General features: G+C 46.8%; 1 protein-coding gene across 7 annotated transcripts in view; it reads left to right on the forward strand.

The window, feature by feature from the left end:
• The window catches only part of PRDM1 (PR/SET domain 1), a 111647-nt gene that overhangs the window by 83841 nt on the left and 6586 nt on the right, over nt 1-21220 (forward strand). For 4 of the 7 annotated variants that reach the window (XM_083830157.1, XM_083830154.1, XM_083830155.1 and 1 more), the window contains 3 exons: nt 4429-4677; nt 11426-11545; nt 14655-14907. In XM_083830157.1, coding sequence (XP_083686283.1) covers nt 4495-4677; nt 11426-11545; nt 14655-14907 — 556 coding nt within the window. In that variant the 5' untranslated portion in view covers nt 4429-4494. The other 3 variants (XM_083830152.1, XM_083830156.1, XM_083830158.1) reach the window with 3 other exon arrangements.

Genomic DNA, 21220 nt, shown 5'->3' on the forward strand with positions numbered 1-21220 from the left:
TTCCCTCCTTCTTCCCCTCCCCTCACAATTACAGCTCTCGCAGGCGCAGGGAGAACAGCAGCAGCAGCAGCAGCTGAGGCTGAGGCGCGCTGGCTTGTTGTTGAGCTGAAGTGGTGATAGCATCAAAGGAAATGGATGGGGATTTCTGAGATCAGAGCTGTTAGGGCCATTCATGATTTGTTGCCAGGCTGAAAGCTGCTGCAGAGAGAGCTGCCTAAGAAATGCTGATTAATAAGGTAATTGAGGTTTTCTATGAGCGAGAAGGAAAAAATGAAAATGTGACTAAAAATGTTCTTTTCTGAAATGAACAACATTTTGAGATTGCACATTCCAGACAATAGCAGCTACTGGTATGAAAGATTTTTATAAAAGAGCAGAAAACTGCTGGTTGAGTAGGGCGTCTTTTTATGTTTCTCTGTTAAGGAGGAAGGTCAGAAGGTCAATCTATATATTTCTTTAATAGCAGAGGTTCTTTTATGATTCTGACTTCGGCACACATTCTTAGCAATTTGTTTCTGTCTCTTCTTTCTTGATAAACTCACTTTTATTCCAGATCAGACACCGCTAGGCTAGCCCTGCGTGCCAGCGAAATCCCTTCTGCACCACTGTAGTTCTGGGCTCAGGCTGCTCTTGGCTTCGCTGAAACACCTGGAGCTAATTTCGGGCTAGCCTCAGAGTGTGCCACGGAGTTATTTGAAGACCGTGTGCTGCACGGGCTGCACTCGCCTCCCCTGGCCCTGGGGAGAGATCCGTACTGACCTGCGATATTGGCATCCTCCTGTCGTCCTGATGGATATTTCGCCTCATATGATCTGATCTGTTCTCTGCCTCCTCTTCTCCTCCGGCCCCAAAAGCATTCTCAGTTCCTTGAAAGAGATTTGCTTTTCTCCAGCTTTCCTTCACATTAAGAAGATCAGGCTCTGAAGGAAACGCATCAACCCTTTTTTTTTTTTTTTTCTTCTTGCCCCCCCTTTCTTTTTTCAAGCTAACAGGGAAGTGAAAAGCTCTGAAACAGCTGCCTCTCAAAGTGAGACTATTTTTTGGTAAAATAATCACCTTCAGTATGACTACATTGTTTTTCTGTTCTATGCGGTGTGACTCAGCATCAGTTAATTAACCCAATCAAGTAGGCCGGATTTCTCTCCTTTAATGAATGGTTCTTCCTACTTCAGAGCCTTCCTAGACCTCGTTTTGGATGTGCCTCGGTTTTACTGTGTATATCCAATTACGTTTCTATCCCGCAGCCCAGCGCTCGGGCCACCTCTCTTGTGGAATTGCGCAGGGGTGGAAGTTAAGCCAGGACACTCGCTTGCGAGCAGTTGCCCTACTTATGTCTGCTGCCACGAGCCCTCCTGTGCTAGAGCCTTCGGAAGGTCTTTACCCAGATATACTATTCTCGGCATCGCAGGCCAAAAATGGCAAGTAAATCCTTTTCGCCCGTCTTTTTATCAGGGGGAGGAGGAGCAGGTTAAGGGAAAGGGATGTGTGTACACCTGTCAGAGACACTGACAGGCATCCGGCTGCGTAAAACGTGCTTTTCCCTTCTTTCTTTTTCCTGTAAAGAAACGCATAACGTCCCGATCACCCCAAAATAGAAGCGTGTGTTTGTTCAGAAGAGGAATGTGAAACAAAGTGTTGGGGAAGCAGTGAGAAATATGTTTGCAGACGTGATACGAGAAGGCAAAGGAGGAGAGTTGCCTTTGGGTGAACCAGCTCGTGTTTGCAGTGGGCTGTGGATGGCTATAAATGGAGCTGTGCATCATTGTTCCTCTGGGCTGGAGGATTCCTCACTGAAGGGACAGGACCACTGAAGGAAGTAAGGCATCTGGTTGTTGTGTAATGAGAAGCAGGAATGCTCTTAATAATAAACAAACAGGACATTGTATGCCATCATCACAGGATGTCCTTCCTTCAGCCAACATGCTGACTTGGGTCGGAGGAAGAAATGGGGTTCAGGGTCCGCTAATTACTATACCACCCCTCCTTCCACGGCCAGCATGCTCCCAGATCATCCCTTGCCTGTTGCCTTTCACAAGGACCAGTGCTGATTTTCTTTTTTTCTTTTTATCACACTGCAAAAGAGGTGTCAAGTTTTAAAATGCCGCCTGCTTTGTCTTTCTCTCCCGAGCTTCCCTGTTGTTATGTTGGGAGAGGGAGATTTTATTTAAAGGAAGAAACGGAGGGGTTTTTCCTCATCCCTTTCACAAACGTTGATTAGAAGGAGGGTCTAGAAAGGCATAAAATCAAAACAACGAGACTCCTGGAATGGGCATATCAAAGCTCTGTAATCTCTCAGATTTGACAGTAGGGGCTTTAAATCAGAGTTTCAAACCCTCGCTCTGTAACCTAGAAGGCATTTGGAGGTGCAATTTTTAGAGCATCCTGTATACTTAAAGGCGGGGGGGGGGTGGGGGGGTGGGAACGGGGACCTTTGGGGCTGTGAGCTTCAAACAGCACGGGAAAAAAAAATGAATGTCTGGCAATAAAAGGGGTGTCCCCGCGTGGGGAAGGGGTCCCCGTGTGGGGAAGGGGTCCCCGCGTGGGGAAGGTGTCCCCGCGTGGCAAAAGCAGCGGCGGCGCCCGGCTCTCCCCTGCCGTGCGGTCCTGCTGGCCGGGCAAAAAAAAAAAAAAAGAGCAAAAAACCTCCGAAAAGGGGGCAAAAGGAGCAAAGCGATCCGCGTTTGCCCGGCTCGGCGCCGAGGGCTGGGGCTGCAGGTATCGCCCCACCTCCCGCGGGCGGCCGGCGGCGCACCAGCCGGGCGGCTCATTGGGAAGCCGGGGCAGGGAGGGAAGGGGAGCGGGCTGCCGAGAGCTTTGCTGTCGCACTCAGCCCTCCAGTGTTTCCGAGAGGCAAAAGCAGCGAGTGCGGCGGGCAGCACCTGTCTGCGGCGGGAGGAGGAGCGGCAGGGAGCGGAGGCGCTAGGTGTGAGTCAGTCTCCCGGGGACCCAGCGGCTGGAAGGAAGGAGAAATGTTTACTCGGTAGATATGAGCCAGGCTCGCCTCGGACGGTGGGCTTCTGCGGGGAAACGCTCGCCGACTCAGCCCCGGTAAGCAGCGCGATGCCGCCGAGCCGCCGCCGGGCTCGGCCCTTCCCCGACCGGGGGGACCGGGGGGGACCGGGGGCCGGGGGTCGGCTCCCCGCCGGGACGAGCCCGGTCCCGGCTCCCCGAGCTCGGCGGCGGCTCCCCGGGGGTTTTCTCTCGGAGCCCTGCCCGCCTCGGCACGCTGCGAGGCCGCCGGTGCTGTCCCCGGGGGGGCAGCGCCCCCGGCCCCCTCCAGCCCTTGCCCGGCGCCCCCCAGCCCCCGGCTCGGGGCTTTGGGAGCTCCTCGCCCCGCCGTGCCTCCTGCCGGGAATTTGGCTGCCTTTGCCGAGAAGGAGAAAAAAATAATAAAAAAAAAAGGACAGGAAAAGAAGGGAAGAGCTCGCCTGCCCGGCTGCTCGCCGTTCCCGGCGCAGGCACGGAGTTTGGTCCTTTATTTACCTTGCGGATACGGCGTCCTGCTACCTGCCCGGCGCTGTGCGCCCTCGCACAGCTTTTGCCCCGGCCAGAAAGGGGCAGGGGAGGAGGACTGGAAGGAATTTATCTTGCGAGGAATCCTACTCAGTGCTTTGAGCGAGTAATTCTCAGAGGCGCCGTCAAAATCAAAAGGGATACAAGAACTTTTTTACTTTTTTTTTTTCTCTCTCTCTTTTTTTTTTTTTTTTCAATTCCCCCCCCCGCTCCTTTTCTTTTCTTTTTTTTTTTTTTTTGGTCCCCGGGAATATGTTGCAGTGCTTTGTGAAGGGCTGTTGCTGCAGTGATGCTGGCAGGATGTCGGCTCTCTCAGCCTCCCATGCCAAAGGATAAGGGGACGTCAGGAGGAGGAGGAGGGGGGGGCCAGGTTGTTTTGAAAGTTGTTTGTGTGTTGAAAGCCGGTGGGAAAGTTCAGGCTTCCCCATTTGGAAAAGGCAAGGCTGGGTTCCGCTCTTCCAACATGCGCTTTCCATTTTTAGCTTCATTCAGACGCAGACAGCAGCTCCTTTCCTCTTCCTCTCCTTGTTTGTGACACTTTTCTGAGGCAGCCTTTCCACAGGCAACTAAGTGGTCTCGCGGCCATGACCCCGCGTTTTCTTCGGCATGGAGTACTTTTTTTTCCTCTGAGGCATTAAGGAGAGGCTCTGAAAAAGGTAAAGCAGTTGTCAGCCTGGGGATTTTTTCCTCTTTTGTTTTCGTTCCCTCCTCGTTATTACCGAGGCTGGCATTTTAAGGCGCTGCTTCAGTCAGAGCAGCTTAGTTTACACTGCTTTTTGGCTATTACTCAACTGTACCAACTATCCTGCGTACGCTTTTAAAGTGTCACAGACTACTGTATTAGTCACGCTGTCTCAACGGAAACCACAACACTGAAGGACAATGAGGATTAAAGGCTGTTTTCTTATTTTCCAGGCTGCTACACAGTGTAGCTCGGACGCTGTGAGTTTCAAGAATCTGGTGAAAGGGAGAGAGTGGACAATGAAAATGGACATGGAGGATGCTGACATGACTCTGTGGACGGAAGCCGATTTTGAAGAGAAGTGCACGTACATTGTAAACGACCACCCATGGGATCCCAGCGCCGACGGAGGCACCCTAACTCAGGCAGAGGCTTCCTTGCCAAGGAACTTGACTTTCAAATACGCATCGAACTGCAAAGAGGTAAGCGGCAATGCTCTGGGGAAGGTTGGAGTCAGACGAGCCAAATCACGGCGCTTTGGAAAGCGTGCGCTCACCCTGGCTTCCACTCTTTAATGCACACACGCACGCACCACCACCAACAACAAATGCTGCCCACCGACTTTTCAGACGGGACCCTCATATTGCTTTTAAGAACCTGCGAACTGGTCATCTGTCCTGTAGTATTTTCATTGGAACTCGCAGCCAGCCTGTCCCTCAAGCCGGGTCTGTACCAATTCGCAAACAGTTAAATTTTCACACAATTTGAGCAGCATCTGAATAAGCATATTTAAACTGTGGGGCAGTTCTCTGTGCCAATTTCTAGACTGCTGTTTGCCAGGACCATTCATTGCCTCTGGCTCAGAGATTAAAGTGCCTCGGTTGTCCAATAAATAGCTTTAAAAAAAAAGTAGAGGGAAAAAAAACAAATTCCTGGAAATGTGTTTAATTATTTCTTTTTGTTTTCCCTTTGGTTATGAAATTGCTTTATTCTTTTCATGAGCTTGCCGTGTTCCCGACTTCCTAAATTCTTAAAAACACCGGCATATCGATTAAGGAAGTGATGGTAGAACTGCTGCAAGTTTGACAGCAGGATGGCCGTAGCTTAAATTAACTTGTGTTTATCTGGGACAGTATCTTCACTGGTAGCTGGCCGTGCGAGTCCGTCCTATCCTCGTCCCTGGAGTGGGTACATTCTTTGTTGTTGTTTCAGAAGGGCTGGAAAGAAATGAGCCCGGATGAGCAATTTGGTTTTGTGTTTACTCCTTCATATAGAGTAGCTATTATAGCTAGGTGTGATGTTCGGCAGGGTAATAACCCAAGGGACAACCCTTCATTTCTCCTTGTGCTGAGACTTGTGGTATAGCAGCTATTACCTGTGCTTCTACTTTGGCTAAACACACTGACCACAGAGCTGAAAAGAAGAGGTACACTCATCCGTGCCTATCAAATATTTCCTTCCAGAGCAGGTACTTGTTTAATCCTGCAGACAGAAATAGGGCCGGACCCCCGGCTGGAGGGTATTGGCACCTCGGAATTTAGCTTGGCAGCGCCTCGTATGATGCCTGGAAGTATTGCTAAGAGGTTAGAGCTAAATTCCCATGTAAAATCACTCTTCTCTTCACATCTGCCCTGCCCTGCCCCGCAGAACTTGGCAGAGGGAGGACGCGCTCCCAAAAAAAAAAGCGCCAACCTCGTTTTGCCTTTTTGCATCGTGAGACAGGCCTTACTTTTGGGGGGAGAGAAAGCTGCAGCTCCGCGTGCGATGCAGAGCGAGCTCTGGGCTGTCCAGGCAGCCGTCCGGGAACGGGCTGGCTGCTCGGGCTTCTGGCTCTGGTTCTGCTGCCGCGGCGGCGGGTGTCCGAGGAGCTTTCAAAATTCCCAGTGGTGTGTTTGGAAATACCAGCGTGCAATTTCCTCGCGCTGTAGCTCAGCTGGCTGAATCAGGGTGGGAGGATTGCTATGATCTCCGTATAGGAGGTGGGGGGAAAGAAAAGTTGTTGAGAGATTCCTACTTCTGCCTTGTCAAGCGTGACCCGTACAGCTCCTTGCTAGTGGGAGTCTGAATATAGGACATCCTCCTTTTGTTCTCCCAAGTTCCCCATGCTCGTTTATTTGCACCGAGTAGCACCTACCGTCAGGAGCAATAGCAACTTCTGAGCCCTGGCAATTTCTAATATAGCCCTGAAAGAAAGACCCTTTCTCTTTCCTTTTTCTTTTTTTTTTTTTTAACGTGAAAGCTCCCATGCTGTAAGTGTATGGACAGGTCACTCGTCTGCTGCTTGTCTGTGGGGTGAGATAGCTGCAAATGGCATAACCCTTTTGTCTTCTTGCAACTCCTGACCTGAAGCGTGATTTTTTTCTATCTGCCTTACAAGTTTGATTTTGTTCAGTGGGATCGGGGCTGGGTGTGTGTTGTGCTTACACACTGGCATTTGTGGGGTCAGAGAGGGAGCCTGATCCTGGTTTTGACCTCATGGAAAACCACTGGTGTCCTGACAGCCCGATAGGGTGGGTTTTTTTCACTCGCAACAGGATGAGGTAAGACTTCGGGGGATGCATGCGTGCGTGTTCGCAAGTGGATTTCAGATGTGAGCTGTCTTCATTGTTAACTTTCGGGGGAACTGTGGCTTCATCTGGCTGAGAGTTTTAAATGCTGAGTCAATTTATTGACAAAAACATATATAATACATCGCTTGTGAAATGCTAAATGCTGTCATGATTAGATCATGGACTGCTAAGGCTGTCATGATTAGCACAATATCTCCATTTGGAGTAGGAAAAGTACTGCGTGCCTGCCTAGGAGGGAGGAAGTACAACTGCTGTTGTTTGGGGAGGGTTGCATTCTGTGTTTCTTTTCCTTGCATGCTTTGTCAAGCAAGTAGCGCCTCTGTAAAGGTTTACTGAATTTGCAAGGGAGTCCGTGACACATCATACTCTTGTTTATTCTTGGATCTTGATCGGGGATTTTTCTGAAGGACACATTTTTCATTATGAGTTCACAGTATGTGTCAGCATTTTGAAAAATGAATTACTACTGCTTGTAACATTTTAGGCTGCTAGATTTACGTGAAGGCATTTATTTATTTCTATGCGTGAATTATTTATCTTTGCTTCAGTTCTCGCAGTTGACAAAAAATTATGAAACACGGTGCCAAAATCACACTCTAGCAGGCCGTATGTGAATAATCCTTTTCATGTGAACATTTAGAAGCTTTTTTTTTTTGGATAATTTTTCCCTTTGGTCTCAGTCCTTAGAGAGCAAACAGCCCTTCTTGACACCAAACGCCAGTTATTCTGCTCTCTTGAAGGCTGTTAGTGCCCCATCCTGGTCCGTGAGTTTGACAGGGAGAAACCTATCTCGGCAAACCCATGACTTGTTGCGTTCCTCTGATAAGGAATGGACGCTGAATTCTGAAGCGGTGATTTGGAACTGTTGCCAAGTGTACCCGTCTGACCTCAGAGACTTGCTCTCGTGCACAACTTTTATTTTATTTCTTTAATATACAATCAGAGAGGAAGCAGTCTGGAAACATTTCCTCTCATGGCATCCCTTTTAGAAAAGTGCTAGCTGAGTGAAGGGGTTGAATTTATGTGGGCTTATGCAGCTGTAAATCTCATAGTGAAGAAAAATCTGTGTTGTTCCAGGGCACACGATGGCCTGCCCTGATTTACATTTGGAAAATACTGTTAGTTCACAGTGCACTGAAGCCAGTAAGGTTTATTTCGCTCTTTTGTTCTTGTTATTTTTAAAGCAATTTATTGGCCCCATTGCAAAACATCCTCCTCTTTCAGAATTCATAGGAGTTGTTGTTTACTTCCAGTGCCCTCACTCCACACAAAGATGTAGGAGTGTGGGTCTCTTAAAGTGCTTTTTAATACCGAATTCAGACTCAGACCCGCTCTCTTGTCCGGGAACTGCGGGCTGGTCGGGATGCGCGCTGCAACCCATGCAACCCACCCCACTGATGAAGACAGATATGCTGAGACGGCAGGGAGGTCAGCGCTGCCCATAAAGCATCCCCTGGAAGGGCTCCCATGGGGTCGGACGAAGCACGGGAGCATCGAAATGTCTCAGCCGGAGGGCTGGTGGCCGGCGCGGCGGCTCGGCCCCCGGCGCTGCATTAGGACCCTGGTCAGTTCCAGGGACGCGGCGGTCCCTGGGCTGGGTGCTCCCTGCCACACAGCCCCCGTGCCCCCACGTACCGGGTTCCTTCCCTGCAGCCCCTCATCAGGGTGCAGCCGCTGTTTCTTCCCACCGTGGGCAGCCCCTTGCCAGCGTGGGTCCCTGCTGTGCATCCCCGTCCCGCAGCACCGGGAGCTGGTGTTAAACGTGGTGATGCTCGGGTTTGATTTAACCTTCGTGGTACAACTGATGTTGTAGTGAAAGGAGAAAAGTGTCAGAGGCCCGCTTGCGGGAGTGCTAAAAGTTTTCAAGTGGCTGTAGCTTGAGGAGAGAGGGGATAAGTGTTTGCAGGTAGAGAAGATGTTGTTCTGCAAATAGCATCGTGCTCCTTTCCTGCGTGGCTCAGGCACGGCACGCTTGCAGAGGCTGCATAAGGGCAGTAGGCTTTTATTTGCGCAGGGAGAGCTCAGGCCACGCTCCTCTGTGGTTCCCTGCCTTGAGACTGTTTCACAAGGTCTCATCAGAGAGGGAGAAATGTGCTGAAGGACACCTGGTGGACACAAGTCTGAAATGCCTCTCTGCGATGGCTTGTCGGCAGCCGGGAGCCAGCTTCCCCTCAGGCTTGATGTGGGGCTCCTTCGCTGCTCTGCCTACAGCCCTCGGCAGCTCTGTACTTCGTGGGCTCCTGTTGAGCAGCCCCCGAAGCCACCACAGTGGGGCAGGAGCCCCTTTTTGCCTGAGCAGGGGGTCTGATGGTGGCGTGGAACCAGCCGCTGATTTGGCACTGATGGTGCCCCTCTCCTGGAGGGTAGCCCTCCTCAAACACAGTGGCTGAGCTCCTGGGGACACAGCAGAGGCCAAGAATCACTGATCAGAAAGCAACCCTTGGTTAAAACTCAGCTGGGCAGCTTTAGACCGGTTTAACAAAGCACCCAGAACATCTTCTGCCACAACACCCTTCTGATAGGTACGGGGTGAGAAGCTGCCTTCATGTTCTGCCGCACCAGGGGAGAAGCAAACGCTGTATCTAAGGTGGATATCAAAAAGTATCTGCTGTGTCAGAGCCACCAGTGCACAGCGAGTGTTTCAAGTTGACTAGTTCAAGGAGTGACTTCTAGAAATTCTGAGAATTTCATTAAAGTCATTTTAATTAAGGGCAAGATATTTTAAAACCGTGAAAAGAGACTCAGGCTACCTTGCAGTCAAACTGGTAGGGTGTGCTGTAGCTTGGTTGTGAACTTTTCTTGAGAGGCCAGATGGATGTAAATGAAGATATATGGGGAAGATGAGAAGAACATCTGCCTTTTTCAGCTCTCTATGAGAAATGCACAAGCAAGACAAAAATAAAACTGAGCCACTGAGCTTGTTTCAGCTTGTGGTAGGTGTAGGAAAATTTCTGGAAGTCCCTTTTCTCTCTCTTCAGTCCAGATGCACAGATCAATGGAGCATTTAACTACCTCTACTGTTGACGTTATTTTTTTGGTGTGGTGTTCTGAAACACATGTTAAAACACAGACAAGCACAAACAACAACCACACCACATACACCCAGCAATCTGTTTCCGGGTGGATTATCTCCTTGATGCTGTGGCTGTTATTTGTTCCCTTTATTTTGACATCTAACGTGAAATTATGCTGGGCACTAGTTGTTTACTGGGATTTTTAAGCTTAACCAGTACACAGACAAGTATTTCTCTGTCTCTCTTCCTCTCTCACACCGAAGGTGAGACAACAGAAGAAAATGTAGCATGAGAAAATCACAAGGCTCAGCTAATTTGTGAAGTGGTGCCTACAGCCCAAGGTTTTTACTGTCCTTTGCCACGATGGGCTGTTACAAAGAAAATAAAAGCTCACAGAAGTGAGCTATCTGCAGGGTTTGGTGCCTGCTAATCTGCTTTGGTAAGAACCTTGATTCCTTGCTGAGTACAGACAGCAGTAATCCCCATTCTCAGTGTTTATCAACAACCTCTGCTATTACTGTCTCGTTCTGAGATCCCAATGAGTGAAAAGACAATTTTTAAGTGGCAAGATGTGTGAAGGGAACATGATTGATACATTTTGCCATAGAAGTTTTGTTACAATACTGAATTAATGGGCTTTTTACCTTCCTTTTTATCCCCGTCCGAGAAGCAGGATCGATCTTGCAAAGTCTTGGGTTTTTTGGTTTACAGAATTGCTGGTTTTTAAACATTCTTTGGCTATATTAAATTTAAGAAGATTGCTGAGGAACAGAGAGAGACAAAACCAATAACTCAGCAGTGTTTTGCAAAGGGTTACTCTAAGGCACGTTCTTCTGAATAATGATGAATTGCTTCCTGATTTGTGGTCAGTGACTTTTTTTGGTATAATTACTGTCAAGAAGGAAGCTGAACAACTAGAGTACATTTCTTAGACCTAGCATAGTGGAGCATTTTCATCAAAACCCTTACGCCTTTTTGACCAAACCCACTTGACATGTGTTACCGGAACTGCTGCCTCCTTTTTATAAAAGAGGGTGATCTGTGAGTACATGTCCCAAAGCCATTTCGTATTCTGTTTTGTATGCCACCGCTGATGAGAGGATTGTAGGTCTTTTTTTTGTTGTTCTCCTTTTAGCTATCAGGAAGGGTACAGAGTGAAAGGGAGCTGGGGGGGGGGGTGGGGGGGGAGGTTTCATTTTGACCTGGAGGGGCAGTCATTCCAATTCCTAACTTACTAGAATAGTTGGCTGTGGTAGCTGTGAAGTGATTGATAGTTCTTGAATATTTTTGTTTGCTGGAACTACACTTTTGGGGGTTGCCTTTGATAGGAAAAATAACTTTTGAAGGTATTTGACAGTCTGTAGATTTCGTTTACTGTTTCTTCTTGTAACTGTATTTCCACAAAACAAATTTTTCAGGCTGTATTCATCTTTGTCTTCTATATGCTCGGTAAGATGTTAGTATCTAACAAACCTGCTCATTATCATGTACAATGTGGTTTTTAAGTATATCTGTTTTGCTGAGCTGTCTCTAAAAATTTGTTGCATTAGTTGTTTAACCTTCTAACTTCGGGGGGCAGGGGAGAGGAAGGAAAAATTTTCGATTTCTGCTGGCAATGGACTGACCCTGTGCTGCTCTTCTTGTAGGTCACTGGAGTTATAAGCAAAGAGTACATCCCAAAAGGAACGCGCTTTGGACCCCTGGTAGGAGAGATCTATACCAGCGATACGGTTCCCAAGAATGCGAACAGAAAATACTTTTGGCGGGTAAGCAGGAAAAAACAGCACCATGTTGTTGCAGTAAGCAGATCACTAAATGAGTACAGCTGAAAAGCTGGGTCACTTCCTGCTTCAGACCTGCGTGAATGCAGGGGGCAACTTCTGTACACTGCTGCCACGCACAAGCAAAGTGAATGTGGTGAGCTGAGTAAAAGCCTGGCTGTCTTGGATATAGGGGCTCTGTGGGTGGAGAGAGCAGGGGAGATGCCCAGCCCTTCCTGGCTGTGTCCCCTGAAACAAATCGGTGCTTGGTCGGATAAAGAAATAGTTCTGCTGCTGGCTGTAGGGGCAGGTTATTTTGCATTTCTTCACATGAAATATTCACATGATAGAAAGTCATTCTTGTTTATGCAAATGTCGCTTATACCTAATTTTTTCAGCTATTAAGAAGCTGTGAAAGTACTTGCATATGTTTTTTTTCTGGAATCATGGTATATTTTATAGCATTTTTTCCTGGGTGTTGAATAGAACTACTATAACACAGAGGTGGTGATCTTCAGCATGTATCATTCAAGTTGTAGGCTTTTCTAGTATGCTTCAGAAAGCGTTAAAAGAGCAGCCCATGGATCTTAGTGAAGAGAAAATTCATTAATGGCAAACAAACATTAGAGGTGATGCCTAATTCCTACTTTGCATTATAAGCTGGAAGAGAACAACAGCCAACTTGTTTTGGCTTGGGAATTCTGTGCTGGGGAATATGCTCCCAGTTTATCAATTAACATAATCCTCAGTTTCCTTTGCAGACCCATTATTAATTGTTAGAGAACATTCCTTCAGCCCCGTCTTCTCCCATGGATTTGTTTTGCTGCCTTCTAGCCATTTAGGTTGTGTCTAAATCAGTGGATTTGGGAGTACATCCAAGCCTCTGTGCCCAGGTGCCTGCCTGCCGTAGCAACATCCCAACCTCACATCCAGGTGAAACCCAGGGCAAGCACCAGCATTCCCCACACCCCGCTCTTCCTGCCTAATTGCATCATTTTGGTTTTCTCAGATCGTCCTCATGCGATGTAATACAGCATTGCACAGGCAGTAATTTGCATGAGTATTCTTGCAAAGCAGGCAGCTGTTTTCGCATTCGTAAGGCTACGAAAATTTTCTTTTAGCTGAAGTTTTTGGGAGCTTGCGTCTGACGTAGAAAAGGATTGGTGTGCTCCCCTAGCCCTGCCAGTGATACTGCAGACTCTGAGGAGAGGGGCTGCTAGCCATCTTGCTTCATTCATACCTGGCAGCGAGAAAGATGACATCATTTTCGTGATGTGATTTTAAGCCTGAATGCGGGGGGATCCTCGGGAATAATATCCTAGGAGCCATCTAAGCGTCATTAAATTCCCTGTTGTAACCTCTTGACTGATGCACGACACGCTGCTGCACCAGAGATTAATTCTTTCCTAGGGGTCTGAAGCAGGCCTGTGTATGGGAAGGAAAATGTGGGAGATGGCTTCTTGCCGCCTGTCACTGACTGCACACATGCGGGGCTCGCTGGTGGGAGCGGGAAGACCCGCGGCACACGCGGGGGGACGCTCAAGGCAAGCGGGGCCGCCCGGGGCCACCGTCATTTCTGGGAACCGTGCTGTGACTCAGCACATCTGCCCTCGTCTTCCCCAGAAGAGGTGGGAGCCGCTGGGGCGGCGGGGCATACGCCGACCCTCGCCGGGCCCGATCCACCATCTCATCTTATCCCATCCCCAGCTCCGGGGAGCGGCCGGGGCTGGCGTTGAGCGCCTCAGCCCTGCGCCGTTCCTGGAAGTTTGCGAGCGGAGCAACCTGAAGGCTCCTCTTGAGACAGCAGAAATTCACCCGGCTCCCTTCCATTTTCTCATAACAAACACACCGCAAAATCTCTCGCAGGCCGCTTTGATGAGGCCACATGTATTTCCCCCTTCTCGGTTTACAGGAAGTTACTCTTAAAGAAAGTGATTCTGGTGTTTACGGCCCGCGTTAAAGGGCAAGGCCGCCTCGTCCCTCTGCGCCCGCGGCTGTCGGGGAGGCGAGGAGAGGGCCCAGCGGACCCCGTCCCAGCGGATCCTGGTGCAGGCACAAAGGCAGGATCAGGCTGCCCAGTGTTTTCCTCCCCGAGATAAGCTGTATCTCTCCTTCCGAAAGGCATTTCCTGCCCAGGGAGGCTCGTCTTGGGGTAGGCTGCTCCCTTCGTTTGGTCATTTATTTGGTGAAACTGGGGAACCCCGTTTCATCCAGCGTGGAGCCACTTCTCCCCGAGAGCAAGGGATGTGTCCTTAACAAACGTTTCTCCTGGAGTTTTTTTTTTTTTCCTTAATGCTTCTCTTATTTTCCCTCTTTAAGAAAGAGTGGCTTCTCCCACTGGTTGGGACTTTCTCCCCCAAGCTGCTGAGCAGCGTTTAGCTCCACATTTTCGTTCCTCTCTGTGGAACAAGCCAGAGCGTGTCCCTCGATAGGAAAAGTGACTTCTCATCGACTGGCCCCTTTCCAGGTCTTCGCTAAGTTATGGCAGGTGAAGTTCATCTCTGCCTCGCCCAGCCTTTCTACAAAAGGGCTACAGTCCAACTATGAGCAAGTGTTGCTTTAGGACTCTGGGGGGGGTGGAGGATGTTTGCATAGTTTAAACCTTTGGGCGGGGGTGGTAGGAAACTGCAAGTACAGAGGCCATAGAAAAAGGCGAGAAAGACTCTGACGTAGCACAGCCAGTCAGTCTTATACACAGGTGACTCAAAGCATTAATGCAAGCACGCACTCAGACCTGCAGTCATTAGCATCACCCACTTGTTCATCATAGCACCAGGAAAAGGACTCTAAGGCAGATTGTTCACGCAGGGAGAGTACTTTGTGTTTCAGATTTTGTGTCTGATTTGTCCACACTAGCCGAGACGCAAAGGCTGAGTAGAAATGGAAAAGGTAGCTGTGTACTTCTTGCCTTAGAATAAGCACTTCTTTTCTTAACACAGAGGATATCATACATGGAATAGGAAGAAACCCAGCTTGAATTCTTACTTCAGAAATATCTGCTCAGTTTTTTTTTTTCTATTAAAAAAAAGCTTATCATTTTTCCACTCTGGACTCTGTGCACACATGTCATATATTATGCATATATATAATCATAGGCACTTCCTCTCTGTTCCAGATCTATTCAAGTGGTGAGCTTCACCACTTCATTGATGGATTTAACGAGGACAAGAGCAACTGGATGCGTTATGTAAACCCCGGCTACTCCGTTCAGGAACAGAACTTGGCAGCCTGTCAGAATGGAATGAACATCTACTTCTACACTATCAAGCCCATCCCTGCCAACCAAGAGCTGCTTGTGTGGTATTGCCGAGACTTTGCAGAGAGGCTGCACTATCCCTCCTCCAGAGAGCTGACAATGATGAACCTCAGTAAGTGGATTACAGTATAAACAAAGAATGCTAGTAATGTCTCTTCTGCCTGTATGATCTAATAATAAGTTGTATAATTACATAGCTGCATCATCTGTTGTGTCACAGTAGGTAGCTTGGAGTGGAAAAGGGGAATTAAAAAAAAAAAAGAGAGCACAACAGAATGGATCTCTGTGCGTGTTCAAATGTAAACAGATTATCAAAAATCTCAACAGTTACTTTTTTATAATCTTTGTATTATCTGATGAAATTCTGGACAGACAACCTGAAAATATCCTCTCCCTTCAGAACTGTAGATGTTGGTTCACATGCAGACTTTTAAGTCCAGACCTTGTAGTACACTGGGCAAAAATCTGCTTTGATAGCATATACTGAAGGCTTTCCAGTCATTTTTCCGAAGTGCTGCCCTTACTGTACAAGGAAGTGGCCATGTGACGTGACTGTCTAGGTGTCGACAAAAGATATGTTGACTATATAATGTTCTTCAGGTCTTGTATCTAAGGTTACTTATCTTCTCGGAGAAAACCTCATGTGGTCTTCTCATCTGGTTACTCATTTTTTAAGCTCAGAAAATACTTCTGTCCCCATTTCTTGGCTGCATACTGCAGCTTTCATTTTCTGTTCAAAAATAATAGCAGGGGGGAAGAGGTATTTCCAGGAGTTTATCTCTGGGTTCCGCTGTGGTTTCTGACCATTTCCAGCGTCAGTGCTCTACTCATAGCGTTAATCACTGCATAGCATCTCACCCAGAGCCCCTTGAAGAGAGGGACTGATTCCTGCTGACTTCATATCCAATTCTAAGGCTTCCTTGCCTCCTGTTAGCTGCTCTGAGATCCAGCAGAGCATTCTTTTGTCCTTCTGCCAGCACCTACGCTGAAATTTGAAGCAAAAACTGCAAGCAAATTTTTTTTATATAAAGGGCTCTTGGCTGTTATTTGGCAACAAATAATGGGTTATAAAGTATCAGTGTTACTTTGGGGGTCATTAGAGCTGAAATGTAACCCTGCATCATGAAAATGACGTCACAGATTGAAATTAAGCAAAAAGACATCTGTCTTCCATGAATGTCTCCCTTTCACCAGGTTTTGGTCTTCCTCTTTCCCTACTAAATGTAACACACTATAGAAGAAAATTTACTTTCTTTTTATAGCAGAGGGAAGGGGAAGAGGGATGTCCTATGCTTCTGTATTCCCTGTTCAAGAAATATCTCACTGATTCTGTCATCTTTGCACATGTGTCATTTTGACACTCGCTGTGTGGTTTTATTTCCTGATATGATGAACTGTTGGCCTTATATTGGGGCTTGCAGGTGGGACAAGTCAACAACATTAAAGGTTCCCATGGACAAGGAGTTTGCAAAGTTCTAGCCAGAGATGTTTGGACACTAGTGGGGTGGCTATACAAATACAGACACAGTTTACTGCATTGGCTGTTACCTTAAGTTACCTTGCAGGAATAGCGAGGAATGTATTTGCAAAATGTCAACAAATTACCCAGTTACTCTTACTCAGGTCAAAACTGGGGCTGACTGGACATGTGCAGAACATCCCATTCTAATAAAAGTAGATTTAATATGTGGATTTGAAGAGACTGGATCTTAAGCAACAATTGTGTAGCTCAGCCTTAACATTAGAAAGGCCGCTCTTTCTAGACATTGAGGTTAAAGTATCCCTTCTTCTTTTTGAAGATAATGCTGTTTAAACCACTTAGATATTTTATGTTAACTTCTTCCATGCAAAGAAAATAGCAGTTCAGAAAAATGAGCAACAGTTCTTCAGCTTTTTAAGTATCTTCCACCATTAGCAATAGCTCTCACTTTTTTATCCTTTGACTTTGTGACAAACATGTTCAGGCCTGAGGCCTACAGTTAGGCAAGAAACCCTTCATGTACTGGAAGGACTGAGGATTCTTAATGTTTCAGTTCCCTTTCTTGAAAAATATGGAAAAAAATCCAGAGTTCTCTCAAAGATGCTTATTTGCTGATGGGTCTGTAGCCGCAGCACGGGAGGGGGTGTTTTTCTAGCATTAATACTGGAACCAGATGAGTTTAAAGGAAATGTCAGCACTGTGCAGCTCTCTTCTTCCCCTTCCTCACAGGCCACTTCTAGTTAAATCTAAAATTAGCAAGCATCCCACTGCCTCTTCAACCTCTCTAGTGCAAGTTTGGCCCTGGCCTCCTCGCGCTGCATTCACCTATGACTAAAATGCAGAAAGCTTGTCCCTGAATTGTTAACATCCTGCACTGGCTGCAGACGTGGGGCTTTGCCCCTTCAAAACACCTTAACACAGTCTTTGAGGGCAAGATCAGTGCTCGGGGGGACTCTTCCACCAGCCATCTCCTGAGGAAGGCCTTCTCCAGCTGAAAAAATCAGTGATAATTCAGTGTTTCAAAGTGGCATGGCCTCCCTTGGAGGAGCGGCTGAGCATCACCACCTCTCCCAGCTCCTGGCTTCTGGTTTTGGTGCCCTCTGAAGAAGAGAGGCAAAGCTGAGTCTCACCAGAGAGTGAAGACAGGGCTCCTCCATGCTGGGACACACACTGACGGAAGTGTGGCGCAGTGGCACCGCCAGGCCACAACCATGGTGCACTGCTTCTGGCTGTGTCCCTCCTCCATGTCTTGAGGGTGCTGGTGCCCACAGGAGGTTTTAGAGGAGCTGTGCCTTCGCTGGTTACATGAAAGGCCGCCTAGGACACAGACTGATGGAGAACTCCCAGTGTCACCTCAGTTTTACCAACCATAAGCAGGTGCTTTAGGCACCTCAGGGGTTTTGGGATCACAGTCCTGACCTTCAGCACCTCTGATCCTCTCTAAGCACCTGAGCGGAATGGGCCTCTGGGGAAAAATGTATCAGAGAATTTCTCTGGCTTTATTTCCTGTAATTAGTGGCCTCAAAAATGAGAGAACTACCACTTTAGAGCATAAATATATTTACACATCCACATATAACATCTACTTGCCTCTGTAACAGCAAACTTTCAAATTAAAGGTAACTTCTCTAGCGTTAGTTCATTTGCACCGTAGAAGGAAAGCATCCAGATCCAAGACAGCAATTAGGCATGAACTTAGTTACGGGTTTAACCATGTCCTCTGTGTTTTCTTGAATTGAGGCCTTTGACCCAGTCCTTCAGACGCTGAAGCACACACCTACCTGCATGGCCATGATTAGCTCCGAGTGGAGCTACGTAACCTCGAGTAGATGCTAAAGTGCCTGCAAGGGTTGCACAACAGTGGTAGAAGCAAGACTCCACTCTGTCCTGGGGGAAGAAACTGAGTCTCATTTCAACACATTCCCTTTTCCTTTCTGCCTGTTTTGAGACTACTCATGTTATTTTCCATCAAGGTTTGAGACCTTCAGACATCGTGATGTTGTGCAGTAAATGGTTTTAAGTGTGATGGGAAGATTTCTGTGTCCTGCCGGCCAAAAAAATTAGTCTTTGTAAATTGTTACGTGTGATTAACATCATTCCAGTGGGCCTTTAGATCAACTTTTTGTCTGTGATAGGCATTTGGATTAATAAACAGACCGAGGAAATTTGCTTAGGGTTCCCCATTATCTAGCATTTCATTCCTACTTATCATAACAGCATTATTTTGGGAAGGAGGGTGGAGAGGGTAACAGTGTTTTTTTATTTCTAAAAACAAAATACAATTGCATTGACTCAGGACATGACTATTTGATAATAATGTTCACGTATTGCAGTCATATGATGCAACTTCCTGCTATTCATGTCATGTTTGTCTCATCAGTCAAGCACAGGCAGGTGACATCTTATTTTGGTCAAGCTTCAGAAAGAAGTTTGAGTTCAGGGAAGATAATTTGCATATTTAGGAAGCATTTGGCAATTTTTTTGTTTCATGAACCGTTTCAGTGAGGTCTTACCTAATCTTCTGTATTCTGTGAAGGTTAACTTTTTAATGCTTGGTTTTAAAATGTGATCTATTCTTGCTTTCTTTATGCTGGCCCTCATAAATTTGTCGTTAGCTAAAGCACACCCTTCGCTTTCCCTTTTGTTTATGGTCAGTTTCACTTTCTGGTTTTAAAGCTTTTCTGTTTGGGTTGAGAGGAAACATCTGCATTTGTTTAAAACGTGCCTACTGGAACCTTCAAAAGGGCTGAGGAAAATGATTTTTAAATGATATAAAAGGTTGTCTTTGCAAAATCTGAAGTTGACTTAATACTGAGGATTACTTGAAGGCTCCTTTAAAGTCCTTCTTTGAGCAAAATGTTTTCAAAGGCATGTCACACTACCTTGGACACATTTAGAAAACAGATGATCAAATTGTAGACTTCTAAATGTTGGTCTCCATTCTCATTTTGAGTGGAAACACTCTTTGTTTTGCCTACTTCACAACTTCGAGGTTCTCTTTCTACTAGCAAAAGAGGTGCTTAATTTAGATCGAAAATGTGAATCGGCATAATTAAGCTTCACCACTCAAAGTGTTCAGTACCATTTCACTCCTGAAATGACTATTGAAATTACTGTCTGCCTACAACCGTTTTTCAAGTTTTTAGAAAAAACAGATCGTTGTTTTTATGAAGCCTTTCTCAGGCTACAGCTAGGAGCTCAAGAAATGAGCAAAACCTACAACGCTGCAGCCGTCTGTGACTGGAACACCCACATTGGAGTGACTTCAGGCAGCCCCTCTGCTCACGTTTTATTAATACTTAAAAGTAACAGGAGTTCTGTCCCTTTTCCTCTCGCACGCACTCACGAATCTCAGATCTGAGCAAATAATCTGTTGACCTCAGTGAGAAGTGGATCAGGCTGCTAAAGAGGCACGTCTGTTGGGTTTTTCCCCCCAGATCAGTAACTTGCAAATGCAACTGCACTATTCTTGTTTTGTCATGAACCTCTTTTCTGTGTGCCTGCCTGACCACAGAAACTAGACAGATCTTGGAAGAGTGTGTGCCTATATTTATTATATATGTGTGTGTTGGGAGGGTGGGAGGGGGAGAGAGATGCATGTTAGGAGAGAGACAGAGATATTATGATCAGTAAGAGCTTAAATCTAAAATCACAAGTTAAAAAAAAAACACAACACACAAACATTTATAAGAAATAAATCTCTCTAACTTTGAAGTATGTCTCCTTTAAGAGCAACAAGAAAGGTTGTAAACCTCTCAATCAGTTTCAGCCCTGGTTTAAATCCATGTTCAGCATAAAACATCAGAACGTCTCCCTGGCCGCCGCCGTTACATTTGCTTATTTTACATGGTGCTGACACACTTGTTTATATTTTGATCTCTCTGGTGTTCCCAAGTCTTCCTTGTGCTCAGGTAATTGGGGAAAAAGTCAAGAGGAGATTTAGGGAGCAAAGATAACTTACAAGCTAAAGAGGGTTGTCAAAGTTAGACTTGAAAAATAATCTTTAAATATTGTGATTTCTGTCTGCACGTGGAAATGAATAGGAGGGAAAGCTTTGCTGGGCACTTTGAAGGGAAAGAAAGAGCCATTATTTTCAGTCTGTCCAGTGGGGACGTCGAGCGGGCGGCTGCGCACAAAAAGCTGTGTTCTCCATGTGAGCTTCCTCTCTGTCACTCGCGGGCTCGCACCGGCACATCAGGCACGTACGTCCCCACCCTTGGCTCTACCCTTGTGACAGCGAGAGCGAGCCGTTCCTCCAGCTCAGGCGTCTGGGTTTCTCTATCACTTTCCAGCACTGCTGGCACTTCTCCTTCCTCTTCCCCTCCCCCACGATTTATTTTTTTTTTCTGTAAAAAAGAAAAGTGTCAATTTGAGCTTCCTGCTTGACAGACCCCACAGAGAAACCAATACAGGACTGATAAGGTGGTATTTATCTCTTTATTCTGCTGCGAGGCTTCACAAGTCCACCCCCCCCCCCCCCACAGCTTTCAATACTTCCCAATCCCGATACTTCCCGTTGCTGATAGTGTCACTGGGAATGTTTGCTCAGAGATGCTGGTGTGGTGACAGGCAGCTGATAAGAAGGTGTAGATAACGTTATCCACACTGCCGTTGCAGAGCTTCTTAGACCTAGTAGGACCTAGCTGTCATACCCTAAAATCCGAGCAGGCATTTAGAAAATTAGTTACTAGTCCATGGGTACAGACAAAATTGCAAAAGAAAGCAAATGGTTTCTAATGCCAGACAACGACCCGTTGTAGGTTTGCTTGTGAAGTGGCTCTGAATTAAACTTTAACATCAAGAAAAGTAATTGGGGAGCTATCTGCACACTTGTGGGTGTATGTGCTTGCTGTGCGACACACCCTGTATTTTATCATAAATATTTTAACTGGCCATATTTATGTTCAATTGCATTTTGTCGCAACTCGAAAATAGGCAAACTGCC

Source organism: Anser anser (assembly GCF_964211835.1).
Source record: "Anser anser genome assembly, chromosome: 3".
Classification (NCBI taxonomy): Eukaryota; Metazoa; Chordata; class Aves; order Anseriformes; family Anatidae; genus Anser; species Anser anser.